General features: G+C 43.6%; 1 protein-coding gene across 1 annotated transcript in view; it reads left to right on the forward strand.

Annotated features, from left to right (window-relative positions):
* The window catches only part of LOC137504078 (alcohol dehydrogenase 1-like), a 42182-nt gene that overhangs the window by 1517 nt on the left and 20580 nt on the right, over nt 1-20085 (forward strand). The window contains exons 2-5 of the mRNA XM_068232045.1: nt 5263-5364; nt 8025-8166; nt 11173-11260; nt 13612-13831. Of these exons, the coding sequence (XP_068088146.1) occupies nt 5263-5364; nt 8025-8166; nt 11173-11260; nt 13612-13831 (552 nt within the window). The remainder of the gene's footprint in view (nt 1-5262; nt 5365-8024; nt 8167-11172; nt 11261-13611; nt 13832-20085) is intronic.

The raw sequence follows: 20085 nt of genomic DNA on the forward strand, positions 1-20085 counted from the left end.
AGCCTGTCGCTCTTCAGTGGATGAAAGCTGCAGGGGGAAGAAGGTAACACACAAATGATCTCTTGAGATTCAAAAGGAAGGCTGTATACAGCCTGCTTGTGTATGGATGTATTTTCTATGTGTGGACATATTGTACATCAATCTACTTCCGGATTTGGTGGCCATTTTGTTTGTTTATAAACAAACTTTTTAAAACTGAGCTCGGGCTATGCCGCGCAGGAAGATTTCTCAGGCGCTGCTGGGCCGATTTGCATAATTTTTGTTTTTGCAACACGCAGTTAGCACTTTGCTAGCTTTGTGTGCATTCCGATCGCCGACGCTACCCGCCGATTAGCCGCCGATCGCCGTGCCGCCCCCCCAGACCCCGTGCGCTGCATGCCCAATCAGTGCCAGGCAGCGCTGAGGGGTGGATCAGGACTCCCTTTGACGTCACGACGTCGATGACGTCATCCCGCCCATTGCCATGGCGACGGGGAAAGCCCTCCAGGAAATCCTGTTCTGTGAACGGGATTTCCTGATCAAAGATCGCCTGAGGCGATCGAAGCGGGTGGGGGGATGCCGCAGCACAGCGGCTATCATGTAGCGAGCCCTAGGCTCGCTACATGATTTAACAAAAAAAAATTAAAAAACACTGCTGCGCTGCCCCCTGGCGGTTTCTAATAGACCGCCAGGAGGATTAGGTAACCTGCAGCACTACTCTGGCCTGGGGTCATAACTAAAAATCACTGGGCCCCTCTGCGAAACATTGGATGGACCCCCCCCCCCCCCCCCCCCGTCCTCGCTTTCTGCACAGGTAAACTGAGAACCAATGTTATTCAATTGGCCAGTGCTCATTTGAAAGTGTTTTTTACCATGCAGATAAAAACAGGCAGCAGTGAAGCACTGGCCGCATTTTCTCTATCAATTACATTAGCTTCTGTGATAAAACATGCTAGTTTCACACATACAGACATACATGGTATGCAGAAAACGCACACAGAAAACCAACAGATGAGTGTGCTCCCAGCCTCGGCTTATAACACTCACTCTGTCCATCTCTGATGAAGCAGAACTGACTCTGCAGACTTCTCCAGCATCACTAGAGTATAGAGCACTTGGGAAGGGAGGAGGGGGGGGGGGGGGAGACAGGGCATTATACACAAGACCCTGCTGCACACTGAATAGGCACCTTCTACAAATCTTTATCTACAAAACTTTGTATGATTCGTTATCAGTGGCTGAGCAGTTGCAGTCATTAGAACAACTGTGCAGAGCGCAGAAAACTTAGTCTCTCCTTGTCCTTAGTTGTCAGTCTCTCAGGACAGGGAAAATAAACTTCTCCCCGACAGGGCCCCCTGCAGCTTCTGGCCCGCCTGCGGATGCATCCCTTGCATGGTCTATTGTTATGCCTAGAGTTGAGCTGAAATTTTCGTAATTTCGCATTACTAAAATTACGCATGCAAAATTTGCGATTACGATGCGAAATTACAGTAGCGTAATTGCCATTAAAATCGTAATTGAAAATACCGTAAGCGTAATTTTCAACGCGTAATTTCGTGTTTCGTTCATGCCGTAATTTCGCATTAAACGCTACCGTAACTTCGCGTTAAACCGTAACGCTCCGTATAATATAAAAAAGCCGCTGACTTTAAGGGTTAATAGCAAAGCCCCCTTAAATGCTAAGAGCCTCAAATTTGGAGAATATATTAAGGAGATCAGGAGGAATAAGAGGAAAATTTTTTTTTTCAAAAAGACCTTATAGTTTTTGAGAAAATCGATGTTAAAGTTTCAAAGGAAAAATGTAAACATTTAAAAACCCGCCGACTTTAACGGTTAATAGCAAAGCCTGCTTAAAGTTTAGGAACACCAAATTCCCAGGGTATATTAAGGGGATCAGTGGGAATAAGAGGAAAATTTTTTTTTCAAAAAGACCTTATAGTTTTTGAGAAAATCGATTTTTAAGTTTCAAGGGCGAAAATGTCTTTTAAATGCAGAAAATGTCAGGTTTTTTTGCACAGGTAACAATAGTGTATTATTTTCATAGATTCCCCCAAGTGGGAAGAGTTTTACTTACTTCGTTCTGAGTGTGGGAAATATTAAAAAAAAACGACGTGGGGTCCCCCCTCCCAGACCTCTTTAACCCCTTGTCCCCCATGCAGGCTGGGATAGCCAGAATGCGGAGCACCGGCCGCGTGGGGCTCCGCACCCTGACTATACCAGCCCGCATGGTCCATGGATTGGGGGGTCTCGGAAGGGGAGGGGCAGCCAAGCTTTCCCCTCCCCCTCCGAGCCCTTGTCCAATCCAAGGACAAGGGGCTCTTCTCCACCTCCGATGGGCGGTGGAGGTGGAGGCCGCGATTTCCTGGGGGGGAGGTTCATGGTGGAATCTGGGAGTCCCCTTTAAAAAGGGGTCCCCCAGATGCCCACCCCCCCTCCCAGGAGAAATGAGTATAGAGGTACTTGTACCCCTTACCCATTTCCTTTAAGAGTTAAAAGTAAATAAACACACAAACACTTAGAAAAAGTATTTTAATTGAACAAAAAACATAACCACGAAAAAAGTCCTTTAATATTCTTAATTAACCATTAATACTTACCTGTCCCTTTAAATAAATGATCCCTTGAAATAGCCTCGGAAATGTTCTATCAGTTACAATGTAACAAAGTTATTACAATGTAACAACTTTGTTACATTGTAACTACGCCGCACCCGATGTCACTCGCCGCCGCCGCATACGCGTCTGCGCTGCACACATTCCCGACAGAGCTCTGAGCTATATAGCTCAGAGCTCTGAGAAGCATCTTTGTATTTTGGCTCCAAGGAGCCCCATTGGTCCTTAGCAGACCAATGGGGTTCCTTCAAATCAAAAGGAACCCCATTGGTCTGCTAAGGACCAATGGGGCTCCTTGGAGCCCAAATACAAAGATGCTTCTCAGAGCTCTGAGCTATATAGCTCAGAGCTCTGTCGGGAATGTGTGCAGCGCAGACGCGTATGCGGCGGCGGTGAGTGACGTCGGGTGCGGCGTAGTTACAATGTAACAAAGTTGTTACATTGTAATAACTTTGTTACATTGTAACTGATAGAACATTTCCGAGGCTATTTCGAGGGATCATTTATTTAAAGGGACAGGTAAGTATTAATGGTTAATTAAGAATATTAAAGGACTTTTTTCGTGGTTATGTTTTTTGTTCAATTAAAATACTTTTTCTAAGTGTTTGTGTGTTTATTTACTTTTAACTCTTAAAGGAAATGGGTAAGGGGTACAAGTACCTCTATACTCATTTCTCCTGGGAGGGGGGGTGGGCATCTAGGGGACCCCTTTTTAAAGGGGACTCCCAGATTCCACCATGAACCTCCCCCCCAGGAAATCGCGGCCTCCACCTCCACCGCCCATCGGAGGTGGAGAAGAGCCCCTTGTCCTTGGATTGGACAAGGGCTCGGAGGGGGAGGGGAAAGCTTGGCTGCCCCTCCCCTTCCGAGACCCCCCTATCCATGGACCATGCGGGCTGGTATAGTCAGGGTGCGGAGCCCCACGCGGCCGGTGCTCCGCATTCTGGCTATCCCAGCCTGCATGGGGGACAAGGGGTTAAAGAGGTCTGGGAGGGGGGACCCCACGTCGTTTTTTTTTTAATATTTCCCACACTCAGAACGAAGTAAGTAAAACTCTTCCCACTTGGGGGAATCTATGAAAATAATACACTATTGTTACCTGTGCAAAAAAAACTGACATTTTCTGCATTTAAAAGACATTTTCGCCCTTGAAACTTAAAAATCAATTTTCTCAAAAACTATAAGGTCTTTTTGAAAAAAAAATTTTTCCTCTTATTCCCACTGATCCCTTTAATATACCCTGGGAATTTGGTGTTCCTAAACTTTAAGCAGGCTTTGCTATTAACCGTTAAAGTCGGCGGGTTTTTAAATGTTTACATTTTTCCTTTGAAACTTTAACATCGATTTTCTCAAAAACTATAAGGTCTTTTTGAAAAAAAAAATTTTCCTCTTATTCCTCCTGATCTCCTTAATATATTCTCCAAATTTGAGGCTCTTAGCATTTAAGGGGGCTTTGCTATTAACCCTTAAAGTCGGCGGCTACCTAACATTGATACATGCGTCAACTTTTCCGCTTCGGGAGCATGACCATACGCATTAATTTCGTAATACCCGTTGCAATGCGAAAATTACGCTTACGCGAAATTTCGCGAAATCCTTCTTCATTACGATTATGTACTTACGGCCATAAACGTAATTACACTAATTACGCGAAATTTCGCGAAATCGTAATTACTCCATTACGCTCATCTCTAGTTATGCCCCTGCTCTGGCCTCCTGTCTGTAGCAAATCTTTACCAGGCAGTGGGAAAGGAGTGTTGACTCTACACACCTCTGTATTCTAGCTATAGCTGATACTTTGCTGTTGCTCTCTATACCATTTTGCTCTCTATTTGCCAGTTTCTTCTTACTCTCCACCACTTTTTTTGCTAAAAGTCCAAATCTAACCTTACTTTGCTTGATCTCTCTCTCTCTCTCTCTCTCTCTCCCTCTCTACCTCTCTCTCTCTCTCTCCCTCATTACTTTATGCATTTTTACTCTGCTACTTTGCTCTCTCTCACTCTTTTTCTCTGTCCCCCTCTCTCAATTTTATACGCTCTATTTACTACCCTCTATTCACCATTTTAATATCTCTCTCTGTCTCACCCCCCATGATATCTCTCTATACAACTCTATACAAATTTGATCTTTCTTTTTTTTTTTATCTCTTTCCATCACCCCTCTCTCAAATCAAATCAAAGATAGCTTTATTGGGATGACCAAGATTCATACAGGAATGACCAAAACAGGGAAATGGGGGGCATGGAAGGGGGTGGGGTAGGGGTATAGTGGGTTACCAGTTTGTGGACATTTTTGGTTCACTGTCCAACACAGTCACTCTAACAGGAGGGATGATGACTTTTGTAATGTACAATCCAGACAGGCAAAAGGATCACAATGCATATTTCAAGGGGATAGAGCAAGCTCAAGATTGCTCAACATCAGAGTACCAATACTCAGCAGGGTCTTAATCAGGGGTTATTTATGGGTAATTAGATCTTTTCGATGACTTTTCTCCAGTAGTAATAACTTTACTCAGCATAGCTCCACTTTAAGACATCATTGTAAAAACATCAAGAAACACGCAGCGTATGATTTTGTTCACATGATTTCTATTTTCTCTCCTACTTACACCAGACTAATCCACTTCCAATCTTCAGGTACAAATAACTGTAATACTCATATTTTACAGGTTATTAAATGCAAGGCGGCAGTGATGTGGGAAGCAGGGAAACCTCTGACTATTGAAGAGATTGAGGTTGCTCCACCAAAGGCTAATGAAGTTCGCATAAAGGTGAAACATACTTACTGCCTGACTATTTTTAAAGCTCTTGTTTCATTATGATAAACTGCGTCTACCCTTCACCATAGGAAAATAAGGCAATATTAAACTACCCTTAAAGAGGAACTCCAGTGAAAATAACGTAATAAAAAAGTGCTTCATTTTTACAATAATTATGTATAAATGATTTAGTCAGTGTTTGCCCATTGTAAAATATTTTAAATCCCTGATTTATATTCTGACATTTATTACATGGTGACATTTTTACTGTTGGCAGGTGATGTAGCTGCTGTTTGCTGTTTTTGGCAGTTGGAAACAGCTATAAACAGCTATTTCCCACAAGGCAACAAGGTTCAGACAGGAAACTGCCAGAAGTACCTCGGTACTCAGAGCTTCCTGTGGGAGGGGTTTCACCACAATATCAGTCATACAGCGCCCCCTGGTGGTCTGTTTGTAAAAAATGAATAGATTTCTCATGTAAAAGGGGGTATCAGCTACTGATTGGGATTAAGTTCAATTCCTGGTAGGAGTTTCTCTTTAAGCTAAATAAACACATTTGAGAATTGTCACGCATTGGGGATCGGGAAACAGTCCCTCGTGCAACAATTCCATGAACAGGTTTGTAAACACACATCTCTAGACTTGAGGCTAGTGAGGTGTTCTGTTGCGGTGGAGAGGGGCAGAGGGACAACCATTGTGGAGTGACTTCCATTGGTCATGGCAGCCTTAAAAATAACATTGTGAACGGTAATGCTTTGGCATCGGGGTTCATTAAAGGATAACTATCAATATAAGTATTTTTTAAAATAATTGTATGTACAGGTCTCTTTTAGTGACCCTTCTGTGTTTTCTTTTATTTTGTGAAAGTTTCACAAAGATTCAGTGCCTCCTCAGATCAAGGGAAGGCAGTGACGGCATCACCTGGAGTGAGACAGGGCGTTGTACTGCTTTTTTCCTACAAAGGAGCTGCTCGTTACTTTTTCACATGGTGATCAAAGCTGAAAGATGCCCCTGATCACCACACTGTACAGTACAAGCATGAAGTTTTGATCAGGACTGTGTACAAAACCTGTGTTTTTCCCTCAGCTGCACTGACATTGGACGAGGTAATACATCAGCCGGGCTGCCCAGGTCTATTTCCTCTAAAATATTACATTTTGCATACATTTTCCTGTTATGCGCATTTTAATGCAGATTTTTGTATGCAAATGCAATTTATGGGAAACTGATGCCTGGTGCATTTTTTTCATTAACATGCATTGGTTTCAATTTTAATGCAAAAAAAAATTGCATTGCAAATTTGTACTCACTGGAAATGGCTGGCTTCCCTCCAAAATAGCCTTATACTATTGTAGGTATATTTGACTATGATAATGGTAGGGAGTTAGGAACATGAATGTGACATTCTGTGCCAGTTAGTGACTATTAAATTATTCATGTACTCTGTAACGTTCTGCAGAAATGCTAGCACTATATAACTGAATATTATTATTCATTTCTTATTTTATATTTTTAATTAGCGGCAGTTAAAGTTACTTAGACCTAGCAATTGGCAGAGCAACAGAGCAGGATTATCCACCAGGCAACCTAGGCAGGTGCTTGGGGCCTAGTGGGTTTCAAGGGGCCCACCTGCCACCTTCTCTGACCTCTCTCCACTTTATCTTACTAAAAGGGTCACAAGGGGGCCCCAAACCTGCTACCTTACCTTGAGCCCCATTACATCGTAATCCATCTCTGTAGAGCACGGATGCTGCTGACAGGCCATGAGTAGAAAGAGGGCATTCGGTGAGCTCCAGAGAGGTTGTCAAGAGTTATTTAGTTCCCCCTACTGGGCGAGGGAGGAGTTGTGGGGGAAACAAGGAATTTTTGTAACAGGATGTTTGTGAAGCAAAAAACAATCATCTTCACTATTCACATGTAACCTCAAAGGGGCACTGCAGCGAAAAACAAAATTTAAAATACGTGCAAACATATACAAATAAGAAGTACGTTTTTTTCCAGAGTAAAATGAGCCATAAATTACTTTTTTCCATCTTTTTTCCATCTCTTTATAGGGGATTCTCAGGGATATATTTATTTTCAAAAGCACTTACCGGTAGTAAATGGCAGTTGCTCTGTCCAACTGCCAAACAACTGTGTAGGGAGCAGGGAAGCTGGCCAGCATCCTTGTTTAAACCCTTTTTAGGGAATATCTTTATAAAGAATAAAAGCCTTGCTGAGAATCCCCTATAAGAGATGTACTAGTCCAAAACCTGTCACTTCTGTCAGATTTCTACTGCCTACTGTAAATGACAGCAGCATAGGAGAAAAGTAATTTATGGCTCATTTTACTCTGGAAGAAACATACTTCTTATTTGTCTATGTTTGCACATATTTTAAATTTTACAGTTTTTCGCTGTAGTGCCCCTTTAATGCTGGGAATACACAATGAGGTTTTTTTTCAGCAGATTTGCTGATTGATTGATTTTCCAATTTATTTCCAGATCGTTTTTCTATTTCACTTCAATGAGAAAATCGATCAGAAAAACGATTGAAATTCGATCCGGACCTGTTGGAAATTATCGTGCCATCTATCTGCCAAAAAAACTTGTGGTGTATTCCAAGCATCAAGGATGTTTCTGCTTGAATGTTATAAATACAGTTATGATTGTGTCCCCTTGTTTTGTTTATAGATAGTTGCTACAAGTATTTGTCGATCAGATGAACATGTGCAACATGGAACCTTAGCTGGAGTGAAACTTCCCATCATTCTAGGCCACGAAGGTGCCGGAATAGTTGAAAGTGTTGGTGAAGGAGTGACCTCGGTTAAACCAGGTACGGCACAGCTTTTCAAAAGAATGCTCAGCTGCAACATGAAATGGAACAGATTTCATTTGCATTAAAGCGGACCTGAACTCAGAACTATCTCTCTGCTCTAAAAGATAAGCAACATCATAAGGACCTTTAAAGAAAAACATTATTTATTGTGGATAGAAATCCTACAATAAATTAGTGTTTAGCATCCTGTGCTTTCAAATGAGCTTTTTTGCCTTATCTGTGACTAGTGACTAGCTCAATCCTCAGCAAAGAGTTGATCACCTGACTTCACCATCACCTCCCTCTGTGGTTTAGAGGTTAGTTGTTCAACTCTTTGCAGCCGTCGCGCTACAACTCAGTAATCTCATCTTTTTGCATAGCTGCTCCCAGCTCAGTAGGTCATACAGCATTTTTTCCCTTCCCACACCATCCCCGGTGTGTTTATAAAGCCATCAGTACCTTTCTTTGTGTTACCTTGCTTGAAATGCTTGCTTTTTTTTTACTTTTTAAAATAAATCTACTAAGAAAAGTAAATGCTTTATTTCACACATAGCAGGAATGACTAAACAGGAACTGAGACTTTGCAGGGTTGTAGCAGTTGTGCTGGCTACAAAGAGTTAATCTCTCAGCAGCAGAGGGTTGAGTCAGGTGATTAGCTCTGTGTTCACGGTAAAATATTAGCTAGTACCACTTTTCAGCTCTTGTCTAATTATGTTGGTGATAACTGTATATAGGGAAATGTTTGAACAAAATACAGACTACTGTTCTGTCAGGCAAGCAGCATAAGACATTAGCAAAAGACAATTTTCCAAGTACACGATTAACCAAGTAATAAAATGAACACTATAAAATAGTTTACGAGCAGGTTTCTAAGGCCTCGTTCACATCATACGCGCTTCCGTGCGGATATGGAAGCGCGTATGATGTGCTGAAACGCAGGAACGGCAGAAGGGCATAGACTGCCCTTCTACCGTTCACATCTACTGCACTGCGCAGCAGTACGATGCGCTGGGAAGCGCTTGCGTACTGCTGCCTGCATTTTGCCCGCAAGCGCAGAGCTGATCCCATCACTGTCAATGGATGGGATCAGCAGCTCAGCGGGCAGCGGCGCAGATGGCGTGCGATCGGATGCATTGCGTTCAGGATCGCACAGCCATCTGCGCTCCTCAGATGTGAACGAGGCCTTACAATAGATGAAGAAATGATCCGCATGACACTTCCAGCCTTTTTCTTTTGCAGAAAATGAACGCTAACAGTGATAATGGGAAAACGAAATATTTGATTTGATCCTGATAAGTTGTACCTGAGGAAACATGATGAGATAATCATGTGTATGTATAGCGTAAAACTTATTCATAACCAGGCTGTTTTACTTTGCTGCCGAGACAACTTAATTTTCATGCATGCAAGTGACAGCTTCTGTCTTGTCTATAACCAGAGGTTGATGGATCAAAACCATCCTCTGCTAGGTGTACTTTATTTTTTTACACCTTGCTTTACCACATGGGCCAAACGGTGGCCATAGCCCCTTAAGAGAAAGTGTCAGGGTCTTGCTGTAACATAGATTGTAGTGTAACTATTTCAACTAATGTACCCTTCTTAAACTTGAAGATTGTATACAAATGTAAGCAGACTGCAGAGTGGCGCAGCAGAAGTGTGCTGGGCCCGCAACCCAGAGGTTGATGGATCAAAACCAACCTCTGCTAGGCATGATTTCATTTTTGCACCTCGCTTTATCGCATGGGCAAAACGGTTTCCATACCCCTGTAAGAGAAAGTATAATAAGGGCCCTGCCTTAACATAGATATTACGGTAGCTAAGACTACTCCTGGGCCTTTCCTGTAGTTGAAGAAATGAGTGAACTGTGACAACACACTTAAAAAAAAAAAAACAGCAAACAGAGAAGCTTCCCCATATTGGAGCATTGGATTTGGTAAAGTCTTAAGCCAATGTGTTGTAAAAGACACAAGTAAGCTTTAGGTTAGCAGGAATGGTTGCATGGCCACCTAGCTTTTCATCCTTCCCAGGCCAGCTAGGCTGACTTCAGCCTGTAGTGTTGGTGGAATAGTGGTGAGCATAGCTGCCCTCCAAGCAGTTGTCCTGGGTTCGATTCCTGGCCAATGTATGTGAGTTGGCTTTTGACATCTTACAAATCCCTAAGCAAGCCCATTTTTCTCTTGGATATATCACAATGGTACATGCTAGGCTGGCTTCAGCATGTAGCATTGTAGTGTGTTGTGTTGGTGGTATAATGGTTAGGATAGCAGCCTACCAAGTCGTAGGCCTGGGTTCGATTCCTGGCCAATGTATGTGAGTTGGCTATTAAAATCCTACAAATCCCTAAGCAAGCTCATTTTTATCTTGGATATATCATAATGGTACATGCTAGGCTGGCTTCAGTATGTAGTGGTGGTATAGTGGTGAGGAGAGCTGCCTACCAAGTACTAGACCTGGGTTTGATTTCTGGCCAATGTATGTGAGCTGGCTTTTGAAATCTTACAATTCCCTGCAAGACAAGACCCTCCTCCGGAGGAGGGGAGGATTACACTTCCTGATGTTGTAAAGCAGTGTAGGCCTGCAATTCAACATTCAATGAGATTTCTGACCTTAAAATAGAGGTTTGTATCAAATCTAGGATTTTTATTGAGACTTTTGATGTGTATCCCACTCAACCATGTCTCTGTCCAGGTTTTAGACCGTCTGAAATTTTTTTTACATCATTTTTCTGGACACCATAATTATTTATAAATTTCCAAGTTCGCCTCTCCATTGAAGTCTATTGCGGTTCGCGAAAGTTCGCGCGAACCGAACTTTCGCGGTAGGTCCGCGAACCGGGTTCGCGAACCTAAAATCGGAGGTTAGGGCCATCTCTAGCCAGGACAACAGAGGTCAAATTTGATTGATTGTCAGCTGTTTCTTACATTTACGACTTGCACTCACTACCATTGCAGATAATTGTTTTCTTACCTTCAGATTTAAGTCAGTAAACATGTATGTCACATGGATGTTTTCTTTTCTGTGCAGGTGACAAGGTAATACCGCTGTATAATCCTCAGTGCAGAGAATGCAGAGGTTGCACTGATCCAAGTGCAAATATATGCCACAAAAATGAGTAAGAATTGTTTTGTATTGATATACCTTTATAATTCACCAGACATTTAAAATTTATAAAATTGTGTACGATGCAATAAAAAAAAAAGTTCTCAAAAATTACAAGTTCTATTTAAAACAATAATGACTTGACACATTTCCACTATTGACTCTGACATACTGTACATCAGGGGTCTCAAACTCGCGGCCCGCGGGCCATTTGCGGCCCGCGATACAATATTTTGTGGCCCCAGGGCCCCAGAGCTTGTAGGGGCCCCCAGTGGCTACAAGAGGAAAAAAAAAATTTTCAAATCGGCCTTATAGTTTTTGAAAAAATCGATTTTAAAGTTGCAAAGGAAAAAAATACACATTTAAAAACCCGCCGACTTTAATGGTTAATAGCAAATCTACCTTAAATGCTAGAAACCCTAAATTTGCAGGATATGCTAAGGAGATCATTAGGGATAAGAGGAAAAAACAATTTTTCAAAAAGACCTTATAGTTTTTGAGAAAATCGATTTTAAAGTTTCAAAGGAAAATAGTATACTTTTAAATGCGGTAAATGTCACTTTTAGTAGCAAACCTAACGGTAGTGTAATTTTACATGTATCAAAAGAAAGAGCAATACATTTCCAGACAGGGTTTCCAGGGGGTCCATACGCAGCCGCAGCGCTTTGGCCAGGGATCGCTATACAGCCGCAATATGGCTGTATGAAGATTCCTGGCATTTTTTCCTATTTTCCCATTTTTATTTTTTTTTTTATGTTTAGAGTGTGGGAATTTTTTTTTTTAAATTATGTGGGGTCCCCCCTCCTGAAACTTTTTAACCCCTTGTCCCCCATGCAGGCTGGGGTAGCCAGAATGTGGAGCTCCGACCGATTGGGGCTTCACACCCTGACTATACCAGCTGCAAAAAAGGTCCCTTAATGCCGATTTTTGTTCTAGGGTATCTGTTGGGGGGGGGGGGGGGGGGGGGTGAGGGCAGGTTTATTTTGCTCTGGGGCCCCATTGTTGCTTAAACCAGCCCTGCCTGCCGGCAAAAGCAAAAGAGACACGGAAGCGTACTATATTTGCCCATTTTACCTTATAGTTCGCTTCAGTGCTCCCAAGTAATCCGCCGCATCCCCGCCGCTAAACAAGGGCTGCAGACCCCCAAATCCCCCGCGCAAACATCCACGACTGCGCTGAGGGGCAGAGCTTCCAGCTGTAGCTCTGCCCCTCCTGACGTCAATCGCCGAATGGATCGCCGCCTCTCCCCCGCCCCTCTCTGTGAAGGAAGAGTGAGAGGGGCGGGCAGAGGCGGCGATCCGCCGCGATTGACGTCAGGAGGGGCAGAGCTGAAGCTGAAAGCTCTGCCCCTTCCAGGAAATGCCGGCGGATTGCCCCCCGGGGTGATTTGGGGGCTCTGCAGCCCTCGTTTTGCGGCGGGGACACGTGAACTCCCTTATGCGGCCCAGCCTCATCCTGACTTTGCCTCCTGCGGCCCCCGGGTAAATTGAGTTTGAGACCCCTGCTGTACATAGTAAATTTAGCAATAGCATGTATGGGAGCTTTACAATGGTGGCAGAGTGGATAACGCTCTCTTGCTTTGCAGTGTCCCAGCCAGGGCACTATCTGCAAGGAGTTTGTTCTCCCTGTGTCTGTGTGGGTTTTCTCGGGGCACTTCAGTTTACTCCCACATCCCCAAAACATACAGATAAGTTAAATGGCTATCCCCAAAAGTCGGTCCTAAACTACAATGGACAAAGGCAATTTTTACTTCCGTTTATTATAAATAGACATGGTCCCTGGTCAGGGTCATATCCATTCATACCAGGCACTGCGATTGGGACCCCTGGCCAATCGCTGGCACATAATTGCAGCCGGGCATGAGCAGCGCACCCGCTGCAGTAACACTTGACGCGAATACGCGTCAAGTTAGACTAGAGCAGCTTCTATCTAGATGACTATAGTCATCCAGATAGACTGAAGTGGTTACATTTGAGAGCTCCTTTGAGGGACAGTTAGTCATAAGACTATGTACCTCTGTAAAGTGCTGCAGAAGATGTCAGCACTATATAAATATTAAATAATAAAATAAACATTTCATGAAAATGTTGCGATTAAAAAAAAAAAATGAAATTGGTTTGGGCAAATTGGCTTATCCTTAGTGAAATTTTCATGAAAATCATGGTGAGATCAAAATGGCCATATTCGCCACTCACTATTGGCTATGACAAGATAATTCCCCCCTTCGCCCTACTAAAGTACCCCCTGGATTATGTGTACTTCATGTTTTATTCTCTGGCTCCAAATTTTATAGAAAAATATGGCTACTTTTGCTTGAATTTATCAGTCTTACACACATCAATAATTGTTTCAATATGTTAACAGTATCGGAGGAAAGATTTGTCTGATGGCTGACAACACCAGCAGATTTACTTGCAAGGGTCAGCAGATTCACCTTTTCATGCAGATCAGCACCTTTTCTGAGTACACTGTAGTGGACGAACTAAATGTGGCTAAGATACACGATGATGTACCACTGGATGAGGCCTGTTTGATTGGCTGTGGATTTACCACAGGTTATGGCTCTGCTGTTAATGTGGCTAAGGTGAGTGATCCAGTTGACTTTAATCTTGTATGTGGCTAAATCTTTATCTGAAAAGCAAAGACAAGGTTTATGTCCGGTTGTATCACTATGAGCCTTTGGGATCATGTGCAATTCCAGGAAAGAATAATTACAATACCTCAAGGCCTGGGCATAATGTCACGTTGCTCTGCAACGCATGTGGCTGTTCATTTTACAAAAGCTCTCTGTTGTAGTGCTGATCCCATTCAACTATACTGAGTGAGGTAGCATGGCATTGCGCATAAAATGCATGTAGCAGTACGTTGTCAGAAGTATGGCCATCAGATAGTACAGTCTATGTATTGATGCGTCTGATGTCCGTGCATATCACATTTTGACACATATTGCTGAAATGAACTCAGCAATCTTTGCCCATGCCCTCAAACAATAACAATAAGTTAAGGCTACATTCTCACATGCCACGTTGCATAGCGGCGCATCCAGTATTTTTTTCTTTACCTTAACCACTTGAGGACCGTGGGCTTTACCCCCCTTAAGGACCGGCCACTTTTTTTCCATTCAGACCACTGCAGCTTTCACGGTTTATTGCTCGCTCATACAACCTACCACCTAAATGAATTTTGGCTCCTTTTCTTGTCACTAATAAAGCTTTCTTTTGGTGCTATTTGATTGCTCCTGCGATTTTTACTTTTTATTATATTCATCAAAAAAGACATAAATTTTGGCAAAAAAATGATTTTTTTAACTTTCTGTATACATGCAGCGCGAAAAATGTGGACAAACATGTTTTTGATAAGAAAAAACCCATTCAGTGTATATTTATTGGTTTGGGTAAAAGTTATAGCGTTTACAAACTATGGTGCAAAAAGTGAATTTTCCCATTTTCAAGCATCTATGACTTTTCTGACCACCTGTCATGTTTCATGAGGGGCTAGAATTCCAGGATAGTATAAATACCCCCCAAATGACCCCATTTTGGAAAGAAGACATCCCAAAGTATTCACTGAGAGGCATAGTGAGTTCATAGAAGATATTTTTGTCACAAGTAAGCGGAAAATGACACTTTGTGACAAAAAAAAAAAAGTTTCCATTTCTTCTAACTTGCGACAAAAAAAAATGAAATCTGCCACGGACTCATCATGCCCCTCTCTGAATACCTTGAAGTGTCTACTTTCCAAAATGGGGTCATTTGTGGGGTGTGTTTACTGTCCTCGCATTTTGGGGGGTGCTAATTTGTAAGCACCCCTGTAAAGCCAAAAGGTGCTCATTGGACTTTGGGCCCCTTAGCGCAGTTAGGCTGCAAAAAAGTGCCACACATGTGGTATTGCCGTACTCAGGAGAAGTAGTATAATGTGTTTTGGGGTGTATTTTTACACATACCCATGCTGGGTGGGAGAAATAACTCTGTAAATGGACAATTGTGTGTAAAAAAAAATCAAAAGATTGTCATTTACAGAGGTATTTCTCCCACCCAGCATGGGTATGTGTAAAAATACACCCCAAAACACATTGTACTACTTCTCCCGAGTACGGCAATACCACATGTGTGGCACTTTTTTGCACCCTAACTGTGCTAAGGGGCCCAAAGTCCAATGAGTACCTTTAGGATTTCACAGGTCATTTTGTGAAATTTTGTTTCAAGACTACTCCTCATGGTTTAGGGCCCCTAAAATGCCAGGGCAGTATAGGAACCCCACAAATGACCCCATTTTAGAAAGTAGACACCCCAAGGTATTCCATTAGAAGTACGGTGAGTTCATAGAAGATTTTATTTTTTGTCACAAGTTAGTGGAAAATGACACTTTGTGAAAAAAAACCTATAAAAATCAATTTCCGCTAACTTGTGACAAAAAATAAAATCTTCTATGAACTCACCGTACTACTAACGGAATACCTTAGGGTGTGTTCTTTCTAAAATGGGGTCATTTGTGGAGTTCCTATACTGCCCTGGCATTTTAGGGGCCCTAAACCATGAGGAGTAGTCTTGAAACAAAATTTCTCAAAATGACCTGTGAAATCCTAAAGGTACTCATTGGACTTTGGGCCCCTTAGCACAGTTAGGGTGCAAAAAAGTGCCACACATGTGGTATTGCCGTACTCGGGAGAAGTAGTACAATGTGTTTTGGGGTGTATTTTTACACATACCCATGCTGGGTGGGAGAAATACCTCTGTAAATGACAATCTTTTGATTTTTTTTACACACAATTGTCCATTTACAGAGTTATTTCTCCCACCCAGCATGGGTATGTGTAAAAATACACCCCAAAACACATTGTACTACTTCTCCCAAGTACGGCAATACCACATGTGTGGCACTTTTTTGCACCCTAACTGTGCTAACAGGCCCAAAGTCCAATGAGTACCTTTAGGATTTCACAGGTCATTTTGAGAAATTTCGTTTCAAGACTACTCCTCACGGTTTAGGGCCCCTAAAATGCCAGGACAGTATAGGAACCCCACAAATGACCCCATTTTAGAAAGAAGACACCTCAAGGTATTCCGTTAGTAGTACAGTGAGTTCATAGAAGATTTTATTTTTTGTCACAAGTTAGCGGAAATTTACCTTTTATTGGTTTTTTTCACAAAGTGTCATTTTCCGCTAACTTGTGACAAAAAATAAAATCTTCTATGAACTCACCGTACTTCTAACGGAATACCTTGGGGTGTCTTCTTTCTAAAATGGGGTCATTTGTGGGGTTCCTATACTGCCCTGGCATTTTAGGGGCCCTAAACCATGAGGAGTAGTCTTACAACCAAATGTCGCAAAATGACCTGTGAAATTCTAAAGGTACTCATTGGACTTTGGGCCCCTTAGCGCAGTTAGGGTGCAAAAAAGTGCCACACATGTGGTATCGCCGTACTCGGGAGAAGTAGTACAATGTGTTTTGGGGTGTATTTTTACACATACCCATGCTGGGTGGGAGAAATATCTCTGTAAATGGACAATTGTGTGTAAAAAAATCAAAAGATTGTCATTTACAGAGGTATTTCTCCCACCCTAACTGCGCTAAGGGCACCCTAACTGCGCTAAGGGGCCCAGAGTCCAATGAGTACCTTTAGGCTTTACAGGGGTGCTCAAAATTTAGCACCCCACCCACTTGCCAGGACAGTTAACAAACCCCACAAATGACCCCATTTTGGAAAGAATACACAACAAGGTATTCCATGAGGGGAATGGTGAGGTCATTGAAAATTTTATTTTTTGTCACAAGTTAAAGGAAAATGACACTTTGTAAAAAAAAAAAATAAATAAATAAATTCTGCTAACTTGTGACAAAAACTAAAATCTTCTATGAACTCACCGTGCACCTCACATAATTCTTTCCAAAATGGGGTCATTTGTGAAGTCTGTCATGACATTTTAGGGTCTCTGCAATCATTACATGTATGGCCAGTATTAGGAGTTTCTGCTATACTCTTTATATTGGGTATACGGGTAATGCACTCTGGGCTGAAAGGAAAAATGAACGGCAAACATACCTTGCTCCACATCAATGGCAGATCTTCCTCCACATCAATGGCAGTGATAACCTCAGGAGAGAGACACCCTGTGCCACCCTGCACTCAGGGTGAGCCACCAACTTATGTGACTGGGCCTTAGAACTTTAGTATACAGCATTATGCCTGTAGGATACAGCAATATGCCTGCCAATAGAGATGACTCTGTGTGGCATTAAAGCATCATCATAGGCCCAAAGTAAATCACATATAAACCGGGGGTGTCCACACTCAAGGGAAATTCAAACATGCCGTCTTATATCGCCAACCCAGGACAGATCAGCAATATCAAGCATGGAAACCGATCCTTCTTCCGACTTTTATGCTTACCCGTTTGGTTTTCAACCTTACCTCTCCTCTCCCTGCGACAATGTGCGAAAGACCACTGAGTGTGTGCCTACTCCTGTGTCTGGAGTTCCCTAGGTTCTAATAGTGTACCTGCTCGTGGTACCTCTCAAAACACTCCCCTATGCATAGGCCAGGCTGGTCAGGACATTTGGGACAAAAATAAACGGTGTCAGTCCTTCTTCCAGCCCTGCTGCAGACACGACAACGTTTTCTTCGGATGCGTTGACCTGGGGCACACGGAAGCTGATAGGCGTATTGCCTTCCATGCAGTCGGCTAGTTGCATCTTGGGGGGGGGGGGGGGGGGGCTGGCACCTCCTGGATACAGGATGTCCAGAACGATCTTTTACTGAAATTGAAGGAAAGATCCAGTTCTCCCAGCCTTACTGTAGAGAACAAAGCTGTTGTAAACTGCCAATTGAATCAGATAAAAAGACACTTTCTTATACCAGCGTCTTGTTTTCCGGGTAACTAAATAGGGCGCTAACCTCTGGTCATTGAAGTCCACCCCTCCCATGTTGACATTATATTCGTGGACGACAAGGGGCTTTTCAATGACCGCAGTTGCCCGTTGAATTTGGACTGTCGTGTCTGTGTGAATGGTGGACAGAAAGTTAACGTCCCTCTTGTCCCTCCATTTCACCGCGAGCAGGTCTTCAGTACGCAAGGCGGCCCTCTGCCCCCGTTCAAGTCTGGTGGTAACGAGCCGTTGGGGGAAACCCTGGCGACTAGGCCGCGCAGTGCCACAGCATCGGATTCCTTCTAACTTTAAGTGCTGAAAGAGGGCCACACTTGTGTAATAATTGTCCACAAAAAGATGGTACCCCTTCTGGAACAAGGGTGACACCAAGTCCCACACAACCTTTCCACTGCTCCCCAGGTAGTCAGGGCATCCGACCGGCTCAAATTTTGAGTCTTTTCCCTCATAGACCCTAAAACGACATGTATAGCCTGTGGCCCTTTCACAGAGCTTATACAGTTTCACCCCATACCGGGCGCTCTTGCTTGGGATGTACTGTTTGATGCCAAGGCGCCCGGTAAAGCGTAAGAGGGACTCGTCTACGCAGATGTTCTGTTCAGGGATATAAGCATCTGCAAATGTTAATGACAGGTGGTCTATGAGGGGCCGAATTTTGTGGAGCCGGTCATAAGCAGGGTGGCCCTTTTCATGACAGGTTTCGTTGTCGTTGAAGTGCAGGAATCGCAGGATGGACTCAAATCGTGTCCTGGACATGGCAGCAGGGTACAAGGGAACATGATTTACTGGGTTCGTAGACCAATACGAACGCAATACATTCTGTTTCATTAGTCCCAAGTGAAGGATAAGGGCCAAAAAGATTTTAATGTCGGAAACTTGGACTGGTTTCCACCGGAAAGGCTGGGCATAGCTGCTCTCCGGGTGCTCGGTGATGAATTGTGTGGCTTTACGGTTGGTCTCAACCACAATTAAGTCCAAGAGAACCTGGGTGATGAACAGCTGCAAAAAGTCTAGGGCCGTTCCTAGATGAGCTGTCGCCACCTGGACTCCAGACTGGGCGGTGAAAGGGGGCACTACGGGTGCGGCGGAATCAGGGGATTGCCAATCTGGTTGTGCCAGCACCTCTGGGAGTCTATAGGTACTACGGGCCCGTCTTCTTGGTGGCTGTGACGGGGGTACTACTGCACTTGCCACCGTACCAGTTTCAACTTCCATGCTGGCGCTCACCACTTCACCAGGGTCTACAGAAGTACTGGTACCAAGTCCAGGAGATGCTGCGCTGCTGGTGCCTGCCTCACCAAGAAAACTATCATCAGCGCTAGCACCACCCTGCTGCCCTTGAGGCGGATCCTGCGCCACCTGCGGTCTAACGACATGGGGTCTGGTACGCCTGGCTCTAGCCGGGACCAAAGCCTCGTCATCACTTTCGGTCAGGGAACCACTGCTTTCCACAGGTTCAAATTCGGACCCGGATGATTCGACGGATGATTCTTCCCAAAAGAACTCATCCGACTGGTCCATATACCTGTATACCTCCTCATCGGAAAGCCCCCTTCTTGCCATTGTGGACTGCTAAATTTATGGGGTTTTCCTCCGAGACTACCCAGAAAAAAAGAGCACCTACCTAGCAAAAGAGAGTATTTGAGAGGTATTGGGGTTGGTGGGAAGTGGGGTCTCAGAGGCAATCAAACAATCACGGGACAATCAAATACAATTACAGCACAATCGACTCCAATCACAGCACAAGCAAATCTGATGCACTCGGAAGGTGGTGGTTGGAGGTGGTGGGGGGGAGGGTGGGGTTGGGTGTGGCGGGAAGTGGGGTCTCAGAGGCAATCAAACAATCACGGGACAATCGAAGCCGATCACGGGACAATCAAATACAATTACAGCACAATCGAATACAATTGCAGCACAAGCAAATCTGATGCACTCAGAAGGTGGTGGTTGGA

This window comes from Hyperolius riggenbachi, chromosome 1, assembly GCF_040937935.1.
Source record: "Hyperolius riggenbachi isolate aHypRig1 chromosome 1, aHypRig1.pri, whole genome shotgun sequence".
Taxonomy (NCBI): domain Eukaryota; kingdom Metazoa; phylum Chordata; class Amphibia; order Anura; family Hyperoliidae; genus Hyperolius; species Hyperolius riggenbachi.